At 37.4% G+C, this 22,222-nt stretch overlaps 2 protein-coding genes across 3 annotated transcripts; both read left to right on the forward strand.

The window, feature by feature from the left end:
• The first annotated feature begins 201 nt into the window (after positions 1 to 201).
• qrfpra (pyroglutamylated RFamide peptide receptor a) lies at positions 202 to 3,343 on the forward strand. The gene is made up of 6 exons (XM_055171106.2): positions 202 to 864; positions 1,595 to 1,753; positions 1,911 to 1,972; positions 2,255 to 2,490; positions 2,604 to 2,701; positions 2,783 to 3,343. Exons 1-6 carry the CDS (start codon positions 525 to 527, stop codon positions 3,094 to 3,096), a joined length of 1,209 nt encoding a protein of 402 aa, XP_055027081.1. The 5' UTR covers positions 202 to 524; the 3' UTR covers positions 3,097 to 3,343.
• Positions 3,344 to 4,222: 879 nt separating this feature from the next.
• rps24 (ribosomal protein S24) lies at positions 4,223 to 7,669 on the forward strand. Of its 2 annotated transcripts, XM_073873352.1 has the most exons (6): positions 4,223 to 4,312; positions 5,044 to 5,107; positions 5,213 to 5,424; positions 5,536 to 5,649; positions 7,091 to 7,119; positions 7,589 to 7,669. In XM_073873352.1, the coding sequence occupies exons 1-5, from the start codon at positions 4,310 to 4,312 to the stop codon at positions 7,094 to 7,096; spliced, it is 399 nt and encodes a 132-aa protein (XP_073729453.1). In that variant the 5' UTR covers positions 4,223 to 4,309; the 3' UTR covers positions 7,097 to 7,119; positions 7,589 to 7,669. The 2 variants fall into 2 exon arrangements, with proteins under 2 accessions (XP_073729453.1, XP_073729454.1); XM_073873353.1 differs by lacking the exon at positions 7,091 to 7,119.
• The last annotated feature ends 14,553 nt before the right edge of the window (positions 7,670 to 22,222 follow it).

A 22,222-nucleotide genomic window follows, 5' to 3' on the forward strand; every position in this document is an offset into this window, starting at 1 on the left:
TAACATTTAAATAAATACGCTTATTATTATTATTATTATTATTATTATAAAATATGTGAGAATTTTTTTTTTATTTCTTAATAAACGTTATTTCTTTAAAATTTTCCAATAGTGATCATCAATAATTGTGATCAATTCAGCTGTAAAGTAATTTAACATCGATGTCCTTTCATTGCTGCCTCTCAATACTTAAAGCGTTGCTTACAGCAGTAGGGCGAATTCAGGTAGGATTGGGACATTTGGATAGTCACATCAGTGTCAAAAGTGGCCCAATTTACCTAAGTTCACCTTTTTTTGGCATCGTGCGCGTTCCTTGTCTACTGAGTATGACGCCCAACATGCTGTCCAGTGAGGCAGCTCACTAGGTTTTGAGTCACTCACAGCCGATGCATTTAATGAAATTGTAGGTGTCAGGGGAGATGCTGCACGCGTGAGACACCGAGCGTCAAGCATCACGGACTTTTCACGCTCAATCTCGCAAAACTTTGCTTTCTGTCGGAATATTTTAAGGATAAAGGTTACACATGGATGATACGGAGATAACTCCTGAAGTATTAGAGCAACTATTGCAGTTGTACAACCTTACTCGTCAAGAGTTTATTAAAACGTACAAGATACAGCCACTGGTTTACATCCCCGAGTTACCGTCCAGCGCCAAAACTATATTTATAATTGTGTACACGGTGATTTTTCTCCTGGCACTCGTTGGGAACAGTCTGGTTGTCTATATTGTGTTAAGAAAGCGAGGGATCCAGACTGCAACAAATATTTTCATCTGCTCTCTCGCCGTCAGCGACCTCCTCATATCTTTCTTCTGCATCCCATTCACATTGCTGCAGAATATCTCCTCTGAGTGGTTTGGCGGTAAGTCCAACTTAATGCTTTTAAATATGTTTTATTATAAAAGTTTTTGAGATGTGTGTCTTATTTGACTAAAGTACTTTATTTCAGTGTAGAAAAGTATACGAAGACCAAGGTTATGAAGACCTAAATACTGTATATCATTTTAAAAATGTATTACGTTCATGAATTAACCAATCAGAAGAGGTTAGGCTTGGGTTAGGGTTGACGTTGACGTTTCATATAAATCTATAATTTTCTTTGATTTTATGAGGGCTATTTTCTTTGAAAAAGCATGCTTGGGTAAATCGAATCGTATTGTGTCTTAGTCTTGACAGTAAGTCTGTTAAATATATAATTAAGATTAAAAAATAAACCATTTACAAATATTTCATACAAATATTTAGATGCTCTCACCTCCAAGTGCCAAAAATGCATAGAACTACACACCATACATTATTATCTAACAATGTCACAAGTATCTTAAGTTATTAAAATGTTTAAAATTGAAAAGTACACTAAAAGTAAAGTTTTCAGAGTTAAAGAGGTAGAGACACCAGCAATGCAAAGGTTGTGGGTTCGAACCCATGAATAGGGCCTATACACATACAGTATAATGTATAGATTGAATGCACTGTAAGTCACTTTAGATAAAATTGTTAACCAAATGCATAAATGTATTGTAAATTTAATCTCAGATTTTGTTGCGTTATAACTATGTTTTTTCTATGTTATAACTATGTTGTATTATTAGGTGTGTTGGTGTGCAAAACAGTCCCTTTTGTCCAGACCACTGCCATAGTAACTGGCATTCTGACTATGACCTGTATCGCGGCGGAGAGATACCAGGGAATTGTGCACCCTCTGAAAATAAAAAGACAGTGCACACCACAAAGAGCATACAGAATGCTGGGTTTGATGTTTTTGAGAATCTTTATTCTTTAAAGAATTTTTCATAAGCAGATTTACTTTTATCTTCCAAAATTTTATAATGCACCTTTTGCAATTAGTTTTTTTAGTATCTTTGTGTGATGCATCCTAACAATAATGTTTTTTTTAATCAATTTTAGGGGTTGTTTGGATTGCAGCCATGACAGTTGGGTCCCCAATGCTGTTTGTGCAACAATTAGAGGTACATATTAAATTATTCAATTTTGACCTTTTCATACTGGGAACACTAATTAGTATTCTTAGTGATTTCTGTGGGTATATAACTCATAAAGTATGTCGGAAAATTTGACTTAGCCTCAAACATTCAACAGGATGAAAACTCTTAGATGTCTGTTCTATTCTAGGGAAATAACAAGCCTAACATTTTAGATTATTCATGCATATTCCTCAAAGATTCCAGTTAATGTGTTCCAGTTTCCATATTTTCATCAAAAAATCTCTTTGTTCTGTTCCTCGCGTACAGGTGAAATATGATTTCCTATATCAGGTCCATCATGTATGCTGTCAGGAACGCTGGAGCTCAAATGCCCGCAGGAAGCACTATGCTACATTCATTCTAGTGTTCCTTTTCCTCCTACCCCTTGCTGCAATGTTACTAATCTACACCAGAATAGCCATTAAGCTCTGGATTTGCAAACAAATTGGGGATTCCTCAGTGGTAAATGCCATGAACCACAGGGAGGTCAGCAAAATATCCAGGTAACTATTAATGAACCAGTGGTTATCATTTCCATTTTTCAGAATATAGCTGACAAGAATTATTTATCTTATATGTCACTAATACTGATTATTGAACACTTCCTATGGAACAGAAAGAAGCGACGAGCAATCAAGATGATGGTCACCATCGTTGTGTTGTTTACTGTATGCTGGGCACCTTTTCATACAGTGCACATGCTGTTTGAGCACAGTAAGAAATTGTTCAAAAATACATCTTAGCACATTGCAGACTCAAAGTGTGGCTTTTTCACATGTGCTTACTTTCATGCAGGTTATCTGGGGAAAAAGTATGACGAAATCACAGTCAATATGATTATTGCTGTCACACAGGCCATAGGGTTTTCAAATTCGTTCAACAATCCTATTATCTACGCTTTCATGAACGAAAACTTTCAAAAGAACTGCAAGTCCACCATTTCGTTTTGCATTAGGAGGTCCAATCATCGCGTGGATGTGACGGACAAATCAAAAGTAAATTTCTCGAAATCTCCCAGACAGAATGAAGAAATCTTTGTGCTGCCCAGGATACATATAGTCGACCATGTCACATCTGCAAAGTCCAACACACAGGAAACTCTATCCTAGATGATTTCTGTTAAGGAAAGTAAGATGCATGCAAGATGTATTAAAAAAAAATAGATCACTATGTAACAAACCTTATTCCAAAAGACCATTAAAATGGAAACCATTACAAATGTGTGTTAAGTCATTGATGCATAATGTAATGCCTGCAATTGCACAATTTGTTGACCCTAAAGTCATTATTAGTGATTTAAAGGGATAGTTCACCCAAAAAAAAATGAAAATTCTTTCATCATTTACTCATCCTTATATTGTTTTTCTGATGAACACAAAGGAATATATTTTGAGAAATGTTTGTAACCAAACAATTCCTGGACCCCATTCACTTCCATAGTAGGAAAAAATACCATGGAAGTAAATGGGGTCCACGAGCGGTTTGGTTACAAACATTTCTTAAAATATCTTCCTTTGTGTTCATCAGAACAACGAAATTTGTACAGGTTTGTAACAACATGAGAGTAAACAATGACAGAATTTTCATTTTTGGGTGAACTATCCCTTACTGTTTTCTACATCAAATCATCCTACATAATGTAAATAATATTTTGTATAAATATAACCTTAATTTATTTAACATTGACTGAGTAATGTCATGTCAAATATTGAAACTAAAGTGTTTTTCAATAAACTTTACATTTAAATGCATTGCATTGGAAGTTTGTGTCTGAGTGGTTGATGTCACCAAATGACAGCAAAGTGACCTACACAAGACAACCGTGACAGTGAAAATTTTTAAGTTAAATGAGAGTCGGTGCAAGACTGACACCTAGCGGAAGAACATTTACAATGCTTTGTGGAACATGCATTGTGGTTTTGTTGTTTTACTGATACGTTTAAACAATATTGACAAAAGTATAAAGTATATGTAAATAATATATGTACAGTGATCTTTAAAATCATATATTGCATTTGTTTTATTTGAGAAAAGCAGGGAAGGATATTATTAAGAAGCCTTACTGCACAGATGCACTTAGGCATACGAACTATTAATTATCAGTATTATGTTTTAAAATAATTAATTGTTTTTGTAACTAATTACTAATCGTGTTTCCTTATAAAACTTTTATTACTTTTGAATTCCGTGGGACACAGAAACAAATATATTTTGCATTTCGGTCAGGCGCCATCTCATGTACTCTAATACCGCACAGGCATATTTTCGGGCACCTACGGGTCCTTCTTTCTTTTCCTCGTCCCTGAGCGAGCCGACGCCAAGATGGTGAGTGGAGTGTGAATAAATCAACCCGAAAATCTTATTTAATCTTCACCATCCAACAACTGTATATCGCAATTGTCACCGTAAACCACACTATAGATATTTTACAGTCAACGTATGGGTTTATTGAAAAGAACAGACATGACTATTTCTTTATATTTATGATGGTCCGTGAAACGAAGGTATCTCGGTTCATAACATCGTGCGACTGTCACGCAGGGGCTAAAAAGTTGACACCTAAACAGTATAGTTCTGTATATATCCCCGTACATAATAAAATACTGATATAATCAAATAGAAGCCCACTGCAGAAATCCGAACTCTTGTTTTTTGTCTTTGAAGCTAATACAGCTAAATTGCTAACTTGCCTAGCATAACGTTTTGTCCACATCTGTACAAAATGGTGTGTTTGTGTGGTCATTTGAATTTATCCGATAAATGCTAAAAGCATTTGCTTTTTCATTTCTACTCTGTAGTACATTAAATGTACAAAAATTACTGATGTCCATCGTTGCACCATCCTTTGAAATCCCAGCTTGCTCAGTTTAGCTGCAGGTTACCTCTTAATTTACTTTAGCAACGTTAAACCCCAAAGTTGCGTTTACACTAATTAAATGTTTTGGTTAAGGTTGAAGGTGGTTTCTTCTGAATGATGAATAACGTTATATTGGAGCAGAACTGATCATCTCTTGTTACTGAAATCTAACACATTTTACACATGTCTGTCTTTGCAGAATGACACAGTCACTGTCAGGACCCGAAAGTTTATGACAAACCGACTGCTTCAGAGGAAGCAAATGGTAAGTGGCTGGCAGTAATGGCTGATTTAAGTTTGGTTAAGATTTAATGTGTTCTCCCACTTTAGTATGCATTTGCTCATTCATTTTTGTGTTGTTGTTTAATTGGTTGTTGATGTTCTGCATCCGGGTAAAGCAACAGTCCCAAAGACAGAGATCAGGGAAAAGCTTGCAAAAATGTACAAAACCACCCCAGATGTGGTGTTCGTCTTCGGCTTCAAAACTCAGTTTGGTGGTGGCAAGACGACAGGTTTCGCCATGGTTTACGACTCGTTGGACTTCGCCAAGAAAAATGAGCCCAAATACAGGCTGCAAAGGGTAGGCCACTGACTTATGCTTTCCTTTTTCAAAAGGGTTGAAGGACTTTTATCACTGACTTGTAGTCAAGTTGTCATTGGCTTAATTTGACTTAATTTGTTGTCTTCTCAGCATGGTCTTTATGAGAAGAAAAAGACATCCAGAAAACAGCGCAAAGAACGCAAGAACAGAATGAAGAAAGTTAGAGGAACCAAGAAAGCCTCTGTTGGTGCTGCTGGCAAGAAGGTAATGTTTGTTACACCTTAATTTCTGCCCAAATTTAAATTCTCGTTTGTAGTTTGCCCCAATGTTGTTTCGTTTGCCCATCATGGTCTTTGTGTTGCACACTGCCAAGATTTTGATATAACTTGTCATCTTTCCTTTTTTTATCAAATGTACCTCTGGATTGTAGAAGGTAAATTCTTTCAGAAGTAGACTAACTGCTGTTGAAGGAGAGTCTGGAGTGATGTATAAAGTTAACTCCACATATCTAGCAGCAGTGTTGATGGCTAATACAATTGACCATTATGTTGTGGTGTACTACATACATGGTTTGGTTGGAAGTCATTTATTAGGTTCCTCACTTTAATCTTACAAATATAGTAAGTGGTGTGCTTGAATAGCAGAGGTGGGCAAACTTTTTGACTTAAAGGCCATGGCATTTATTACAATTTTAGTTAAAGGAAAACACCACTGTTTTTCAATATTTTACTATGTTCTTACCTCAACTTAGATGCATTAATACATGCCTATCTTTTTTCAATGCGTGCACGTTTAATCTTTGTACAGCGCCTTGCGAATGTGTTGGCATTTAGCCTAGCCCCATTCTTTCCTATGGCTCCAAACAGGGATGAATTTAGAAGCCACCAAACACTTTCATGATTTCCCTATTTAAAGATTGTTACATGAGTAGTTACATGAGTAAGTATGGTGGCACAAAATAAAACTTTTGTTTTGGAGCCATAGGAATGAATGGGGCTGGGCTGGATGCTGGCGCATTCAAGAAGCGCTGTACAAAGATTAAAAGGGCACACATTGAAAAACATATGTGTTTTCCTTTAAGGACTGCACATTGAGTTTGACAAATGTAAGCTGCTTCTTCACAGTTAGTACTGTACTATATGTATACGTGTACTAAATTCTGGTTCAAAGTAGATTTTGGTCTGTATAAAGTAAACAATTTTTTGCTGGTCAGATATAGCGCATTGTCAGATACTAAATTTGCTTATTTCCTGTCAAATTTTTCATTACATGCAACATTGAGAGTCCCATTTTCTTTTTGTCTTTATGTCAAGCAAGCATTGCAGGCTAGCGCCATCTGTTGGGTTTTGTTTGTATTGCATAAAATTTTTAATTTTTGACATCCTCAAACTCAATGTGGTGGTATTTAATACGTTTAAAAACTGCCTCATGGGTTAGATTTAAAGTGTCCTGCCAGCCTGTGGTTTGCCCCCCTCTGTTGTGTGGTATACTAATAGTGAAAGGGTGGTCTTAGTAATCCAATAGAGGAAGATTTAATGTATTTGCTTTACTGAAAGTGTAGTCATGCAACTGTCCCATAGACCGTATGGGATCCAGTTCATGTAATTCTGTCTTTTAGGGAGCAATTCTAGATATTGACATTAGTTCAAAGATCTCATTTGTTTTCAATCTCTTGCCCTCTTCTGCCTCCCCTGGATGTTTACAGAAGTGAGAGAAATGAGGTTTCAGGAGAAGGTAGAGTGGAAATCGGCATGGTGTGCTGATGTGATCCACTTTTACCGGTTACTTGGAGTGCTTGCATGTTGAATTCGAATGCTTCACCTCACTTGCAGATATTTTTAAACCTGTGTTTCTAACTTGAATGAAATATCAGCTTTATACTCTCAGGTGGATCTTGTGTTGTTCCAGTATAAACTATCTACAACTTATTATTTAACCATTATAAACCACTAATTTGTAGCATGCTGTGTGTGGTCAGCATTCACTCATTTGAGATACTCTATACATTAGACTGCATGTCTGCAAGTTTGAGTCCGAACTGGTATATTTAAAACACCAGTTCACTATCATATCGAATGATCAATGAAGTGAGCATTGATATAGAGAAATGTTTGGATATCCTAGTTTGTTTGTGTATAATAGTTTGATAGTGCTCTGATGTAAAATGCAGTTCTCACAATGTGTGTTTTCTTTCCTTTTACAGTAAGACCTTCAGGGAAGACCATCATCCTGAAAATGTTCTTGTACATTGTCAACAAATAAATTCTTTAGAAAAAACAAATAACTGTCTCTTTTAATAAACACAACTTCTTTTTATGGTTTTACTGAAAAAGATGTCAGAAAAGAGCATCCCTGTGATTTATACAGATGCTAAATATAGTCATACTGAAAGATGTATGCTTTACATGTTGTAGCTGCAATATAAATACTTAAAAGTGCAGTGTGTAGAAAGATCTCTTGACAGAAATTCAAAATAATATACAAAACTAATAAATATAAAAATAATATTATCAAGGGTGTATAAAGACCTTTTATAATGAACCCTTATGTTTTTATTACCTTAGAATGAGACATTTTTATCTACATACCGAGGGTCCCCTAACACGGAAGTTGCCATTGTGGGCCGTCATGTTTCTACAGAAACCCTTAATGGACAAACTTTTTACGAAGTTGTTTCCGAAGATGACATGTTTGTCTGGAGGTGGCTACTGTAGCTTCTCTATGCGTTTTAAATGTGATGGGTGAGCAGTTAACTGAGCCATCGGTTGCAATTCACAACCTCACCACTAGATGCCACTAAAATTTACAAACTGCACCTTTAAAGTAGCAGGATATTTAAAGGAATAGTCTACCCTTTTGCCATATTAAACTATGTTATTACCTCAACCTAGACCAGGGGTGGGCAATTCCTGGTCCTGAGGGCCGCGGCCCTGCAGAGTTTGGCTCCAACCCTAATCAAACACAGCTGAAAAATGTAATTGAAGTCTTTAGGACTGTTTGGAAATGACATTCAGGTGTGTTTGATTAAGGTTGAAGCTAAACTCTGCAGGACTGTGGCCCTCGATGCCCACCCCTGACCTAGACGAATGAATGCATGCCTGTCTTTTTTCGGTGTGTGCACTGTGCGGCGCGTTGTGAATGTGTTGGCATTTAGCCTAGCCTCATTCATTCCTATGGTACCAAAAAAAAAGGTTTTATTTTGTGGCACCATACTTACTGGTATAACTCCTCATGTAACAGTCTTTAAATAGGGAAAACACAGAAGTGTTTAGTGGCTTCCCTGTTTGGTACCATAGGAATGAATGGGTCTAGGCTAAATGCTAACACATTCACAACGCGCTGTACAGTGCACGCATTGAAAAAAGATAGATATGTATTAATTCGTCTAAGTTGAGGTAATAACATAGTTTAATATGGCAAAAGTGTAGACTATTCCTTTAAGCATCTCACAGTACATTTGCATAACAAATTTAAATAGTTTTTCTCTTGTAACTTTTCTTTTTGTGCACAGAGAAAGAAAAATAGCTTGGACATGTTGGTTTGGACTTAATTATGGTAAATGTAGATCTAGGACGTTATAAACGCTTTGGATAAAAGCGTCTGCTTAATGTAGATAAATTACCTAAATTGTGCCACACATTCACACATCAGTTTAGTCCAATAATTAACCAAGTGTTTATTGATCAAACATAAATATGCAACAGAATGAATGTATAGTATGCATGCTACAGTTACATCATGCAGTTTGATGCTCTTTTGTGCCAATTAAATTAAATTGGCAAAGATGCAATTGACCAGTTCAAGGTCTGACTCAAAAACCTGTTTTTGACAGTCTGGTACAAACGTCTTTTAGGCTCCTATGTATCACATAGCCGGTTCTGTCTAGATGGGATACAGATACGTCCAAATCTCGCGAGATGTTGGGTTTAGGGTTAGGTTTGTACTAAGATTAGGATGAAAACTGTGGTTCTGGCTGAATGTGATACAGATATGGCCTAAATCTCCTGAAATGTTGGGTTTAGGGTTAGGTTTTGAGGGTAGGATTAGGATGAAAACCGCGCTCATCCGGCGAGATATTTCTGTAGCTGTAACCCTTCTAGCCATAACAGTACCAAGTGCTCCTGTCTGCGTCTAGGGCGTTTTGTATTAACCTACTGATTTGTGATTCATAAAACACTACAAACAGAAGGGGGAAATCTGAGGCTGCTTTGTGTTTCTTCCTTAGGGCACTGCATTTCTCTGAGGAATATTTTATTGACACACACATTGCAACGCAAGCGCGACAGACTGTTCTCCGAAACTTGTTAGTAATATAATTTTTCATCATGTAACACTTAATTTAAAAATGTAGATCAAATGCTAGAATGAAAACAAAGAGATTTGGTTGACAATAAAAAATGCATTTGCAAGGTTTCATTGGCATTTAAACTAAATTGAAATGCCCCTAATGAAACTGTTGATCAGAGACTGGAATGCGCGTCTATTCAGCTTTATGGATATTATGCAATGTGCGTGCAAGACCTGTTCGACATTCTCCGAAGAGCATTTCATTAGCATGCCTGTAAACAGCTATTAAATATGCACATAATCACAACGGATAACAATAGTGTTTCCCCTAAGGATCTCTGAGGTTTGCATTGCATTATAACATTTATTTGCCTGGCAGATGTCCATACCTGAGGCAATATGCGGCAATTACATTGTGACACTTATTACGGCTGCTTTCAAAGCTGTACGATTTTTCAGAGAGGAAGAGATTTGTGTTACACCTGAACCTGGATTGATTTCAAAACGCTCCATCTGTGCTTTTAGATTCAATGGCGAGATATTACACCACCAAACCCAATACAAAACAGAAACGTGTGCAGAAATGTAACCACCGGAGCTGCCACATGGTGGCCCTGTATGCTTGGTTTTGTGCGTCGACTCTTTAATAATCCGTCACACGTACCACACACAAAAACACATTCCCTGTGGTGAGGCTGATTCAATATTCCACCAGCTGATTTATGCAGAACAATTCTCCACAGGAATGGCTGGAGCCAGAGAGCGGAGGGGGTAAAAACATCTGAAAAAAGACTGTGGTAAAAATAATTATCTCTGGTGTCACTGTAGCAACAATCTTTGAGGCTGATGTCAATGAAATATTGAACAGCACAATCACTTTGAATGTGATCTGAGGAGGGCTGGCGGTGGGTCAGGCAGAGCCACAGGAGCGCGCTTCGAATCTTCCGGAAACGTGGGCTGAATGCAGAGCGCGGAGAGCATCATGCACTGTCTGCAGTCATTTTATATGTCAAAACACTCGGGCTCCTCAACCACTGCAAACCTGGCTTCTGCCAGATTAGGTTTTCTTAACGAATCTCACGTCTGAGAAGTATATATGATTAATATCGCACTGAATTATTTCTCGTTTCGGTGCTGAAGCCCATTTTTTCTTTGTGTATAGAGAGCGGGGTTACATTTCCCTTTTGTTTATGTACATACAAACAAACAAACACACAACATGTTTGGTTTTAATGCCGGCGGCTGTTCATTGCCTGGTAAGTCTGATTTCTAGGATGTCTACCTAACTGCACAATTAGTCAGCGAAAACTTTCATTTTTAGCAGTGTCATCACAACAACCACGACCTTTTGGAAATATTTGCATAGAGGCGTAGACGTCCTTGATAACAAAGATGCATACAAATTGCTTTGAGGTCACGGATTTAAAGTCCTCACGCATTGTGTTGAAAGTTTGTTTATATACTTAAAAAGGTATTATTCCAGTAATTTAATTACAGTTACTTCTGGTGTAATTGAACTAAATACTGTGTATGTTCTGTAGAACAGTTATATATAATACAATAGTGGATTTAAAATCAACATTTAAAGTCTAAGGTTAAAATGCATGTTTTATGTATCCTTTTATCACTATAAATACTTTGGTAAGTGTATAAAAATAATGGTAACACTCTAGTGTAGTTTACTATTCTCACTATGGTTAGTTATTAGCATTAATATTACTGAGATATTGGCTGTTTATTAGTACTTATAAAGCACATTTAATGCCTCATTCTGCAAAACTTTATTCTACATCCTTAATCCTACCTATACTTAAACCTAACAACAAATGAAGAGTTTCGTTGCAAAACGGATAAATCAATTTTTTAACATTTTTGTCAAAACATGTTTATTAATATGTTATCATGTTATTATTTTGTTTTATGGTGCTACTTAGCTGTATTTTTTAAGTTATGAAGGTTTAAATCAAAACAAACCAACTGCAGTTGAATTGATATTGCACAACCAAAAAATGAGATTTCTGGAAAAAAACGGAGTTATCTTGTTTTGCAACGAAACTCTTCATTTGTTGTTAGGTTTAAGTATAGGTAGGAATTAGGTAGGATTAAGGATTTAGAATAAAGTTTTGCAGAATGAGGCATTAAAATGTGCTTTATAAGTACTAATAAACAGCCAATATCTCAGTAATATTAATGCTAATAACTAACCATAGTGAGAATAGTAAACTACACTAGAGTGTTACCATTATTTTTATACACTTACCAAAGTATTTATAGTGATAAAAGGATACATAAAACATGCATGGATCCAAAAGTAGTTAATATTTAGTTAATAGTGAGAATTGGTCCTTAAAAAGTGTGACCAGAATAATTTATGTACTTTTCTATGATTTATTTGAGCCTATCTTTGTATCATTTACTAAACAGGATTCAGAAAGTAAGTTATTAAATACTTTTTGAAAAAAAAAAGAAATTTGTACAGTAGCTTAATCTAATAACATGTAATTAGTAACTAGTAATTAATTACTTTTTTTGAGGAACTTACCCAACACTGGATATGAATATTAGGGAGACAACATTCTCATTTTACTTGAACAAAAGTGAGTCAAGTGTAAGTCATCAATATTTTGACCCATACTCACAGAGGTGTGTGTGTGTGTGTGTGTCTGTGTGTGTGTGTGTGTGTGTGTGTGTGTGTGTTTGTGTGTGTGTGTTTGTGTGTGTGTGTGTTTGTGTGTGTGTGTGTGTGTGTGTGTGTTTTTGTGTGTGTGTGTGTGTGTGTTTGTGTTTGTGTGTGTGTGTGTGTGTGTGTGAAAATGAATTTTGTCAACATTTAAGAATATGTTAGCATACCAATGACCTCAAAAGCAAACACATATTTAAACCCACAAAGTTCAGATTCCCTGCAATACACTTTTAAATAGGTGCTTTATGTGAGGTTTCCGTTTAGTCATGCTTTTGGGTGGTTGTGGCTTTCAGCAGTGGGATGATTTGAATGACAACATTACTTTTCTTTTGAGAATGGTCTGAATGTTTGTGAGTCCTTCAGTACTGTAGTATGATGCTTTTAACAACAGAAGGTGTAAAAAGTTGAAGCTAGTTCATTTCTAAATCTGAAGAATGACTTTATAATTAACTATAAAAGCTACAGTGGTGATCTTAACATTAAAGTATGACTTATGATGTTGGTAGATCACCTACACTAAAGAGACTTGTTTTTTTCTTTCTTTCAGTGAAACTGAGCATATGACACACTTTACTTTGACCAACTCTTAAGTAGGTCGAACGAATTGAAGCGTCCTTGGTGTCTGTCTCGGTGCGCTGAGAAGAACAAAACACGAGGTCTCCTTGACTCTTTCCCTTTCTGTATTTCAATAGCAGAAATATTTTTTGTAACTCACAAACGTTTTGAAATGTGAGACTATTACTTGTACACTGTACAGTGCACAGTATCAGCAGGTGAGGATGTTTAGACCAATTCGGATATTAATACATTGTTTATTAGCATTGCCCTTCATCTCACTTAAAGTCTGCTCATTGGACTGCAGAACTTTTTGAACCGAGTACTACAGTAAGCGTGACGTTATAAAGTAATAAAAGTAGAAACATTAAAACACACAGCAGAAACAGAGGTAGACCATTGGGTATGTAGGTTAAACCAATTTTTCTCAAACTGGGGTACTTGTACCCCTTAGGCAAGATGATGATCGGGGTAAGCAGCCTTTTTATTATAGTTAAAGACTAAAATAACATTCAAACCAAGTTGAGTGTGCACCATAGGTTCGGCATCTACAAATAATTTGATCGCTTCATACTCTCTGTTACACCAGCATCACACTTGCAGTTGTTAAGCATTATAAATAAAACATAAAAAAATAATTGTGCCCCTGTATGGCTCAGTAATAGAGCAAAAGTCAAAAGGGTCAAAGCGTGTAATGCATTGTAAGTTGCTTTGAGTTAAAGTCTCTGCCAAATGCATACTGTAATTGTAAATCTAAACGTAAGTAAGGAAGCCTTTTCACAGTTGTTTGAAACTATTTAATTCACCCAAGTTCACATGTCATACAAACTAGCAAGAACACGATTGTATTATTATATACAACATAATATAAGCAGTAAGTTTTGCAATCCATTCAGCTGATCTCCGGGTCTGGCATTACCACTTTTAGCATAGCTCAGCATTATCAATTGAATCTGATTAGACCATTAGCATCGCGCTAAAACATAACCAAAGCGTTTCGATATATTTCCTATTTAAAACTTGACTCTTCTGTAGTTACATCGTGTACTAAGACCGACAGAAAATTAAAAGTTGCGATTTTCTAGGCAGATATGGCTAGGAACTATACTCTCATTCTGGGGTAATAATCAAGGACTTTGTTGCCAGACCATGGCTGCAGGAGGTGCAATGATATTACGCTGCGCCTGAAAATAGTCCCCTGCTATTGAAAGTAACCAAGGGGACTATTTTCGGGCAGTGCGTAATATCACTACGCCTGCTGCAGCCATGTTACAGTAGCAAAGTCCTTGATTATTACCCCAGAATGAGAGTATCTATCTAGCCATATCTGCCTAGAAAATTGCAACTTTTAATTTTCTGTCTGTCTTAGTACACGATGTAACTACAAGAATCAAGTTTTAAATAGAAAAAATATCCAAACTCTTTGGTTATTTTTTAGCGCGATGCTAATGGCCTAATCAGATTCAATAGATTATGCTAAAAGCTATGCTAAAAGTGGTACCGCCAGACCAGAAGATCAACTGAATGGATTTCAAAAACGGTAAAAATATTTATCAATTGTTTAACTCTAGGGGAGCTGGAAAATAAGCCTATTTTCAAAAAAAGTTGAGTGTCCCTTTAAGCTCCTTTTAACAAACTTGATTGTGTTGAACAAGATAAAATTACATTGGGATTACATGATGAAACAACATGATTGACAATCAAAAAAGTGTTTCAAACTTTCAATTTCAAGTTCACTGACAAGGCACAAATGATTTTTCAAGTGTCGGTTAAAGTGCAAAGATGTGCATTTCAGCACGTTTGCTGCTTTTGTGGGCTTTTTTAACCGCAGTGTTTTCGTTCAAAGCTATATGCAGGAAAGACTTCCCCTCCTTCATGTTTTTATGTTGTTAGGTTACCAGGTTAGGCTAACCAGACATTTTTTCAATACATGTACAGTGTGTGGGCAGCCTCGCGTTCGATATCTCCAGACCACCCCTGCAGCAAAGGTTACAGCGTGATCTCCCTGCAAATTGATTAAAGGAAGGTCTCACTCAGCCGCAGCGCTGCAAACAATCCGGCATCCATCAATAGGAAATAGTCAGCCAGGTAAACCACTGCTCTCTTCACTCAGTGCTTTAAACACAGCACGCATGGCCTTTTCTATTTCCATGCCTATTTTTTAACCCCCTGCTGCATTTATTCTTTGCTCCTTAGCTATTTACTACCAGGCTTTCTCTCGGTTTCCTTTGCTGTAGCTACTTCAGATTTCTATTACACAAATGTGCAGTGTAACAGTTGCCTTGAATCTTTAATGCCTTACATCAGAAATAACTGAGCAAGGCATTTAAACCATTTCAGATCCATCTCAGCAGGCACTGATGTACATACTGATATTATTAAGCACATTGCATAATCATAGTTGTACCATATTCATTTTCTGGATATATGCTACACCAAAAGCAAGTGGACTCCCTTTTCTATTATTAACAAGTGTATGAAATGAACAATACAGCCATTTTGAGTGAAAGGGAGTGTATTAAAGCGCCCAGTTTTCCAAATTTGATGTGCAGTATCTTGACTGCCCGCACAAAACCTGAACCTGACCTCAAGCCCCCATCGTCCAATATCAGCATCTAACCTCACTGATGCTCTTGTGTCTAAACAGAAGCAAATCCCTGCAGCCATGTTTTGGTATCTAAAGTAAAGCATTTCTAGGAAAGCTCTTATAACAGAAATGGGAGAACCAACAACCCAGATTTTAAAATTGCACATCATAAAGTAAATGGGTAATTCTCACGAAAACTTGGTTTTAAAAATGTCAAGCATGAAAATGTAAAAATTGCTTAAATTTACTTTTTTTCCCACCAGACATTGAAAAACAAAGTCTGGAGTAAATGGGAACATAATTTAAAAAAATCAGTCCTAAAAAATCTCATTACCGCAACAGTCAGAAAACATCAACACTGACATATTTTCAAAATGACATGACAAACCTGAAAGAACATAATTTGGAGATTCTGCACATGCATTTAAAATCAAAGTATTATGCTTCTATTAATTAAATTAACATTTAATAAGCATCTGTTGCGGTAATGATAATCAAAATGTCGTGTAAGCATTCTGACAAGACAATATTTCAAATTAACTGTAAAAAAATGATCTTACCTGGTAGCCATCTTGAAGTAACTGGTCCATGTGCTTGGTCACTCAAAATCAAACTTTATTAAAATTCTGTATGTGTGCTTAAACTGTTCTCAAAAAGTGTTGCGGAGGATGAGAACATCAGGCATGGACACATCATTTTCCTAATTTTTCTTCATTATTATTATACATGAATATTCAGTAAATATTTTTTTCTGTCATCTAAAGTAGTCTAGCAAAACATCCATTTATTTTTTTTCTTAATATTTTTGTGTTAATTTGATTAAATTACAACATAACGCATGTTCAAACACAGCCGGACACATTGCGGTAATGAGAATTTCAGCAGAAAATGAGATAAAATTTCCAATTATAAATTCTTATGTTGAAATCACACATTGTGCAAGCTAGAACACAGTATTGTGTTAATTCTGATGCTTTTTAATGTTACTATATTACACATTTTAAAGCTAAAATCATTAGTGCCGTGGTGTTTCAATGGTTTCGTGAGAATCACCCAACTGATTGTGCATGCGTCAATGTTTTATATCTCATTTCATTGTTAAAATAACAGCAAGTGCTATGAAAGATTCAGTCTTAGTGGGCAGCAGTACAAGAAGAGGACCAAAGATCCAGCTTTGATTTGCTTGTGTGGCAGTGGTAAGAATGACATAAATGGAGCTTTCAGCTCAGGGACTGGTAACAGATGGTCTTGGAAAATGAGGTTCTTCTCAGCAGTGCTGACGTGCACTCCCAACCCTCCACCTCCTCCCATCTCTCTCTCTCTCTCTCTTTACTCTTTCTACCTCTGTATCTCTCTCTTTGCAATTTTTCGCTTTGGTTTTATAAGCCAGACAGCTCATAAGAGAAGTCCTACTTCAGATGTCTATTCAGGAGAGGAGAGAACTGGGGTGCTCCTAATTGGAGAGAACATCCAGAAAGATCTACTGGCTGCTCGTTCTTCAAGTCTGTCTGGGCGTCTTCAAGTGTTCTTAAACTTGGCACTGAATGGCAGGTCGCAAATTAAAGCGGTGTGCAATTTTTACTTTGCTAAAACACTTTCTCCTATCCCAACACAGGATTTCAACTGCAATTCAAGTAAAACATTGTACTGAGCATCATGTCAAGTCCAACGCATTAACTGGCTGAACTAACAATGGTAATTTAATGTTTATCTGTTTGATCAACCATTGGGAGATGGGGAGGCCTGTTTGGAAACGTGATTTTTTTACAATAGTGATGCTATACATTTAAGCTTTAAAAATCTTATAAAAAGGTACAAAAGTTGTCACTAGGACAGTGCTCTTTAAAAAGGTCCTAATGTGTACCATTTTGGTCCCAATGTGCAGCTTTGAGGTACCACACTCTTATGCTGCGTTAACACAAGCCGCAGTAGAGGCGTCAAGCGCGAGTGATTTCAATGTTAAGTAAATGTGAAGACACGTTGACGCGTGTCTGGAGGTCTCGCGGTGTGAATGAGGCATTAATTGCGGAGCGGTAGACGTGATTCCGCCTGATTCCTAGTCTAGTTTGCGCAAATGGCGCAAATTGAGCATGGCCGCGCGAGTTGAAAAATGTATTTTGAACTTTCACAGAAAAACGCACCACGTTAACCAATCAGGAACTTGCTCTAGTAGTGACATGATTACACTGCGTTTGAGGTGTCAAATTTCGCGTCTAGTTTCCTGCTTGAAAATTTTGAGTTTACTCGCTTCATTTGCGTGTGAAAGCCGTGCGTGAAATTCTAGTCATTTAATTCTAGAGACATTCACGCGGAAATTCGCGTCATGGGAGAGGCTTCTGCAACTCCACTCGCTTCCTGTAATCACGTCACTGCTAGAGCAATCTCCTGATTGGTTAATGTGGCACGTTTTTCTGCCAAAGTTCAAATTTTTCAACTTGCGCGGTTCCCGCGGTAACGCTCAATTTGCGGCATTCGCACGAACTAGACAAGCGAATGAGGCGGAATCGCATCTACCGCGCCATGCTAAATGCCTTATTCGCGCCACGAGACCTCCAGATAAGGGTCATCGCGTCTTCACATTGACTTAACATTGAAATCACTCACGCTTGATGCCTCTACTGCGGCTGGTCTGAACGCAGCATTAAAACGGTTGTGTTAAAACATCACATTCTGTGTTAGTTTAGGGATAACACATTTTTTGTTGTTCCTTTTCTTTATTTGAACACAAAATCAACACAAAACGACACATAAAAAATTGTAAAAAATGAACACATCCACTCTTAGAGTGCAGTATGCCTCTTATACTGTAGGTACAAAAGTGTACTTTTTAAAAAGGTATCACCACAGTTTTTGTTTAACTTTTGTACTTTTACCTCTGAGAGTGTTGAATGTAAGGTCTGCGTTGACCAAATCCAGTCTAAAGTCTCAATCTTATGAGATTTGGAGCATCAAAGTTTGATTTCACTTATTTTTTTTTTTTTTTTAAGTTAGATTTTTGCCTTTATTTAACAGCAAGTAAGGAGATGACAGGAAAGTAAAGGGAGGAGAGAGGGGTATGGGATCGTCAAATGACCATGAGCCGGGAATTGAACTCAGGTCTACGAAAGTGCGAAAGCACCACATGTCAGAGTGCTGCCCACTACATCATCAGCTCCGACGATTTCACTTTAATCTTTGACATGACTATATATCAAGGTTATATATCCAAAGACATTTTTTTGTTGTTTTGCACCATGATACTTAATTCTGTGTAACTGGAACATGTTGTACACAGGTTACACTGCTTCATGTTCTAAGAAAAATATTTGGTTATTATATTTATTGGTTCTTCCTAACCCCAAAATAGCTGGAAGAAATCTGAAACAAGACAAACCAAATCTTGGTTCTTAGTAGGATATTTACAGAATGATCTTTGCATTATAATTTTATGTAGAAAACAGTAAATCTAAACTAACTAACTAACTAACTTTAGCACATGTGTCTGACATCTACTGAAGTAGTTTCCAGTTAGTTTGGGTGTAGTGCAAGACCTCATTGTCTTCAGGGTCCAGTTTCATTGCTCTAAATCTTATAAAGTAAACAGAAGAATAAAAGGCCATAAGAACTGAAAATAAGGAAAGCATGAGGTAAACGGCACAGTTGCATGTTTATCATGCACGGATTTGAGAGGTTATGCTGGCCAGCTCTGTCACCTGGGCCCTGGCAGCCATTCTGGCTCTTCCAGACACAGTTAGCAGATGGTGGGGCTGTGCCTACTCTTCTCCAGGGGCTTCTGCAGATAGAAAGAAAAACTGAGATGAATGTGTTGCTGCTGTATTATTGTTATAGACCAGGGACATTGAGTAGACCAGGAGTATGTCAGTGTAAGTGCTTCCAGATTTGTTGAAATGCATCAAACTAAGTGTTGATATTTGTCCAGAAAGAGCAATTATATTTCATCTGTAGTTTAGCTCAGCCTTCTCGCATGTGGCTAAGGTTGTAATTCCCACTGTTGAGGACTAAAGGTAATGAATACCTTGATACAGCTGGAGGTCTATGAAATTAAAGAAAAAAATAATTTTTATTCTTTTGTGTAATAGGTTTAAATGAGAGGCCTGGACAGATGGGATCTATATGAGAATATCATCACAGTAATAGTCACTTTTGTATTTTTGTAAAGTTGCCGAATTAATGAGTTGTTGATTTTAGTGATTCACATCTTTCATCATGACATAAAAACTATTTTAATTTAGTCATTTAGCAGATGCTGTACTCAAAACATCTTACAAATGTGGATCATTTATCATAGAAAAGCCAAAAATAATTGCAGTACTGCAATGAACATTATATTTAAATAAATGGAAAAATATCTGAAGCAAGATTTTCTTTGTGAACATTTTTACATGATTATCAGTAAATAATCATTTAAAGGGTTAGTTCAATCCGAAATTAAAATTTCATCAGGAATTACTAACCCTCATGTTGTTCCACACCCATAAGACCTTGGTTCATCATTGAAACACAAAGTAAAACATTTTTGATGATATCCGAGAGCTTTTTGGCCCCTCATAGGCCCTGTCCCAAATGGCACACTCCGGACTTATGGACTACCTCAGACTCCACACGAATTTCCGTGTTATAGTCACGGAATATTTTGCTAATTTATCCCTGTCATTGTCACGTATCTACGCATTTTTCTGTGTCTGTACCACAGACTTTCTTTTCCATGTCAGTTTTACGTATTGGTTACTTAATTGTTTTTCCTATTTTCTTACCATTTTCACATGGGTTTTGGGTTAGAACGACTTTCTGTAACATAATGTCAGGCGAAATTGTATAAACCAATAGTTAAAGTGACATCCTAACACAAACCCCAAATCTAACCCCAAACCCATGCAAAAATAATAGGAAAAACAATCGAGCAACCAACACGCGAAACTGTCACGGAAAGGAAAGTCCATGTACGGACACAGAAAAATGTGGAGACCCGCAAGAATGACACGGATAAATGAGCAAAACATCTCGTGACCACAGCATGGAACTTTGTGAGATCATGTTGTTAGGGACCCTTGATGCAAGTCCAAGATGGCGCACCGGAGTCGTATTTTGGGACAGACTCGAGCATCACAACGGAAATAGGAAGAGAAGTTGCCCATCAGTGTGAACTCCTCCCTTCCGTCGTCTGATTGGTCTGAATGCTCTTTCGCAAGGACTTCTGGGTTGGTAAAGTCCGTCAAGCCTGCTGCAGTGCGAGCTTCGCCGAAGGCTAGAGGTCTTCTACAGTCCAAAGAAATGTACTCAACACGAAATGACCCAAATCACTTTATACCCAAACCCGACGTGCATAAATAATTTTTTAAAAAGCCCGACCCGAGACAAACCCAAGAAAATTAGACCCGAGGCCGACCCGAACTAGTGGCCAGACCTACACGCAGCAGTCAGACAGAAAGAAACTCTGGTGGCCTCACAACCAATTTAGCAAGCTGCTCCAGTTGTTTTACTTTTTATCTGACGACGACACCAAGGTAACCGCTAAAATATACATTTAACCTTAAAAATTAACCTACCGCCAGCCACACAATGTCGCAAGCGCTCTTGGCAAACAGATGAGAGATTTGAAAAGGACATTGACGCACACACGCGAGAGAGTTCGGGTCTTCTCGGGTCCGTTCAGCAAAAACACATTTATTTTAAATTGCCCGAGACCCGATGCCGCTATTAGTGTCCGAGGCACATGTGAAACTTTTAGACTCGAACCCGATCGGGTCTTGGGTCAGAACCTGGGGTTTTCGGACCTAAGTGGACCCGTGAAGACCTCTACCGAAGACCCCATCAAGGGTGCAAGGGGGGGCTGATAAGCACACTTCAGTGAGTAAAAATGACAGATGGGACACCCTACGGACTCGTAGACTAAGCGAGCATGCGCATTTAATGCCACAAGACCGAAAGTACACATGAAGTGCGCCATTTGGGACAGGGCCATAGACAGAAATGCGACTGAAGATTGAACACTGTACTCCACACAGACTATTTTAACAATGTCGTTACTGCCTTTCTGGGCCTTGACAGTTTAGATACGTTGCTGTCTATGAGGGGTCGGAAAGCTCTCGGATATCTTCAAAAATATCTTTATTTGTGTTCTGAAGCTAAACAAAGGTCCTGCCGGTGTAAAACAACATGAGGGTGAGCAATTCATGACAGAAATTTCATTTTGAAATAACTGTTGAAGATCTGGCATCCAGCACAGAAGCTATAGACTTCTTTTATAGCTTAATGGCACTTTCTCCATTTTGAGAGTGTCGGTCGATGGTAATACTTTCAAAATGTATTATTTTGTGTTCCACAGAAGAAAACAAAACATAAGGTCTGGAAAAACATGAGGGTGAATAACTGATTCCAGACTAGTTGTTTATATTTCTTTAAAGAAGAGAATCTGTTACCCATTTGCATGATACGCGTGTAGTTGTTTTAAGCATCTATCTGTTGTATCAGTTTTACCATCCCTGCATTGTGTCAGTTGCTAGGTACTAATATGTAAAATGTGTTGCCTTTAACTCCCCTCAGGACCTGGCAAATGATTCGCTTCAGAGGCCGTGTAGGGTTGGTAGAATTCTAATCATGTGCTCCGAATCCCAAGCTTGGCTTTGGCTGCAATTCCTCCCAAACACAAAGAAAAAATCATGAAGCATGAAGAAAACAACCCGAATATCCCCCACAGACTCAGTCATATCTCTCACTCCGAGTAC

This window comes from Misgurnus anguillicaudatus, chromosome 11 (genome assembly GCF_027580225.2).
Source record: "Misgurnus anguillicaudatus chromosome 11, ASM2758022v2, whole genome shotgun sequence".
NCBI lineage: Eukaryota > Metazoa > Chordata > Actinopteri > Cypriniformes > Cobitidae > Misgurnus > Misgurnus anguillicaudatus.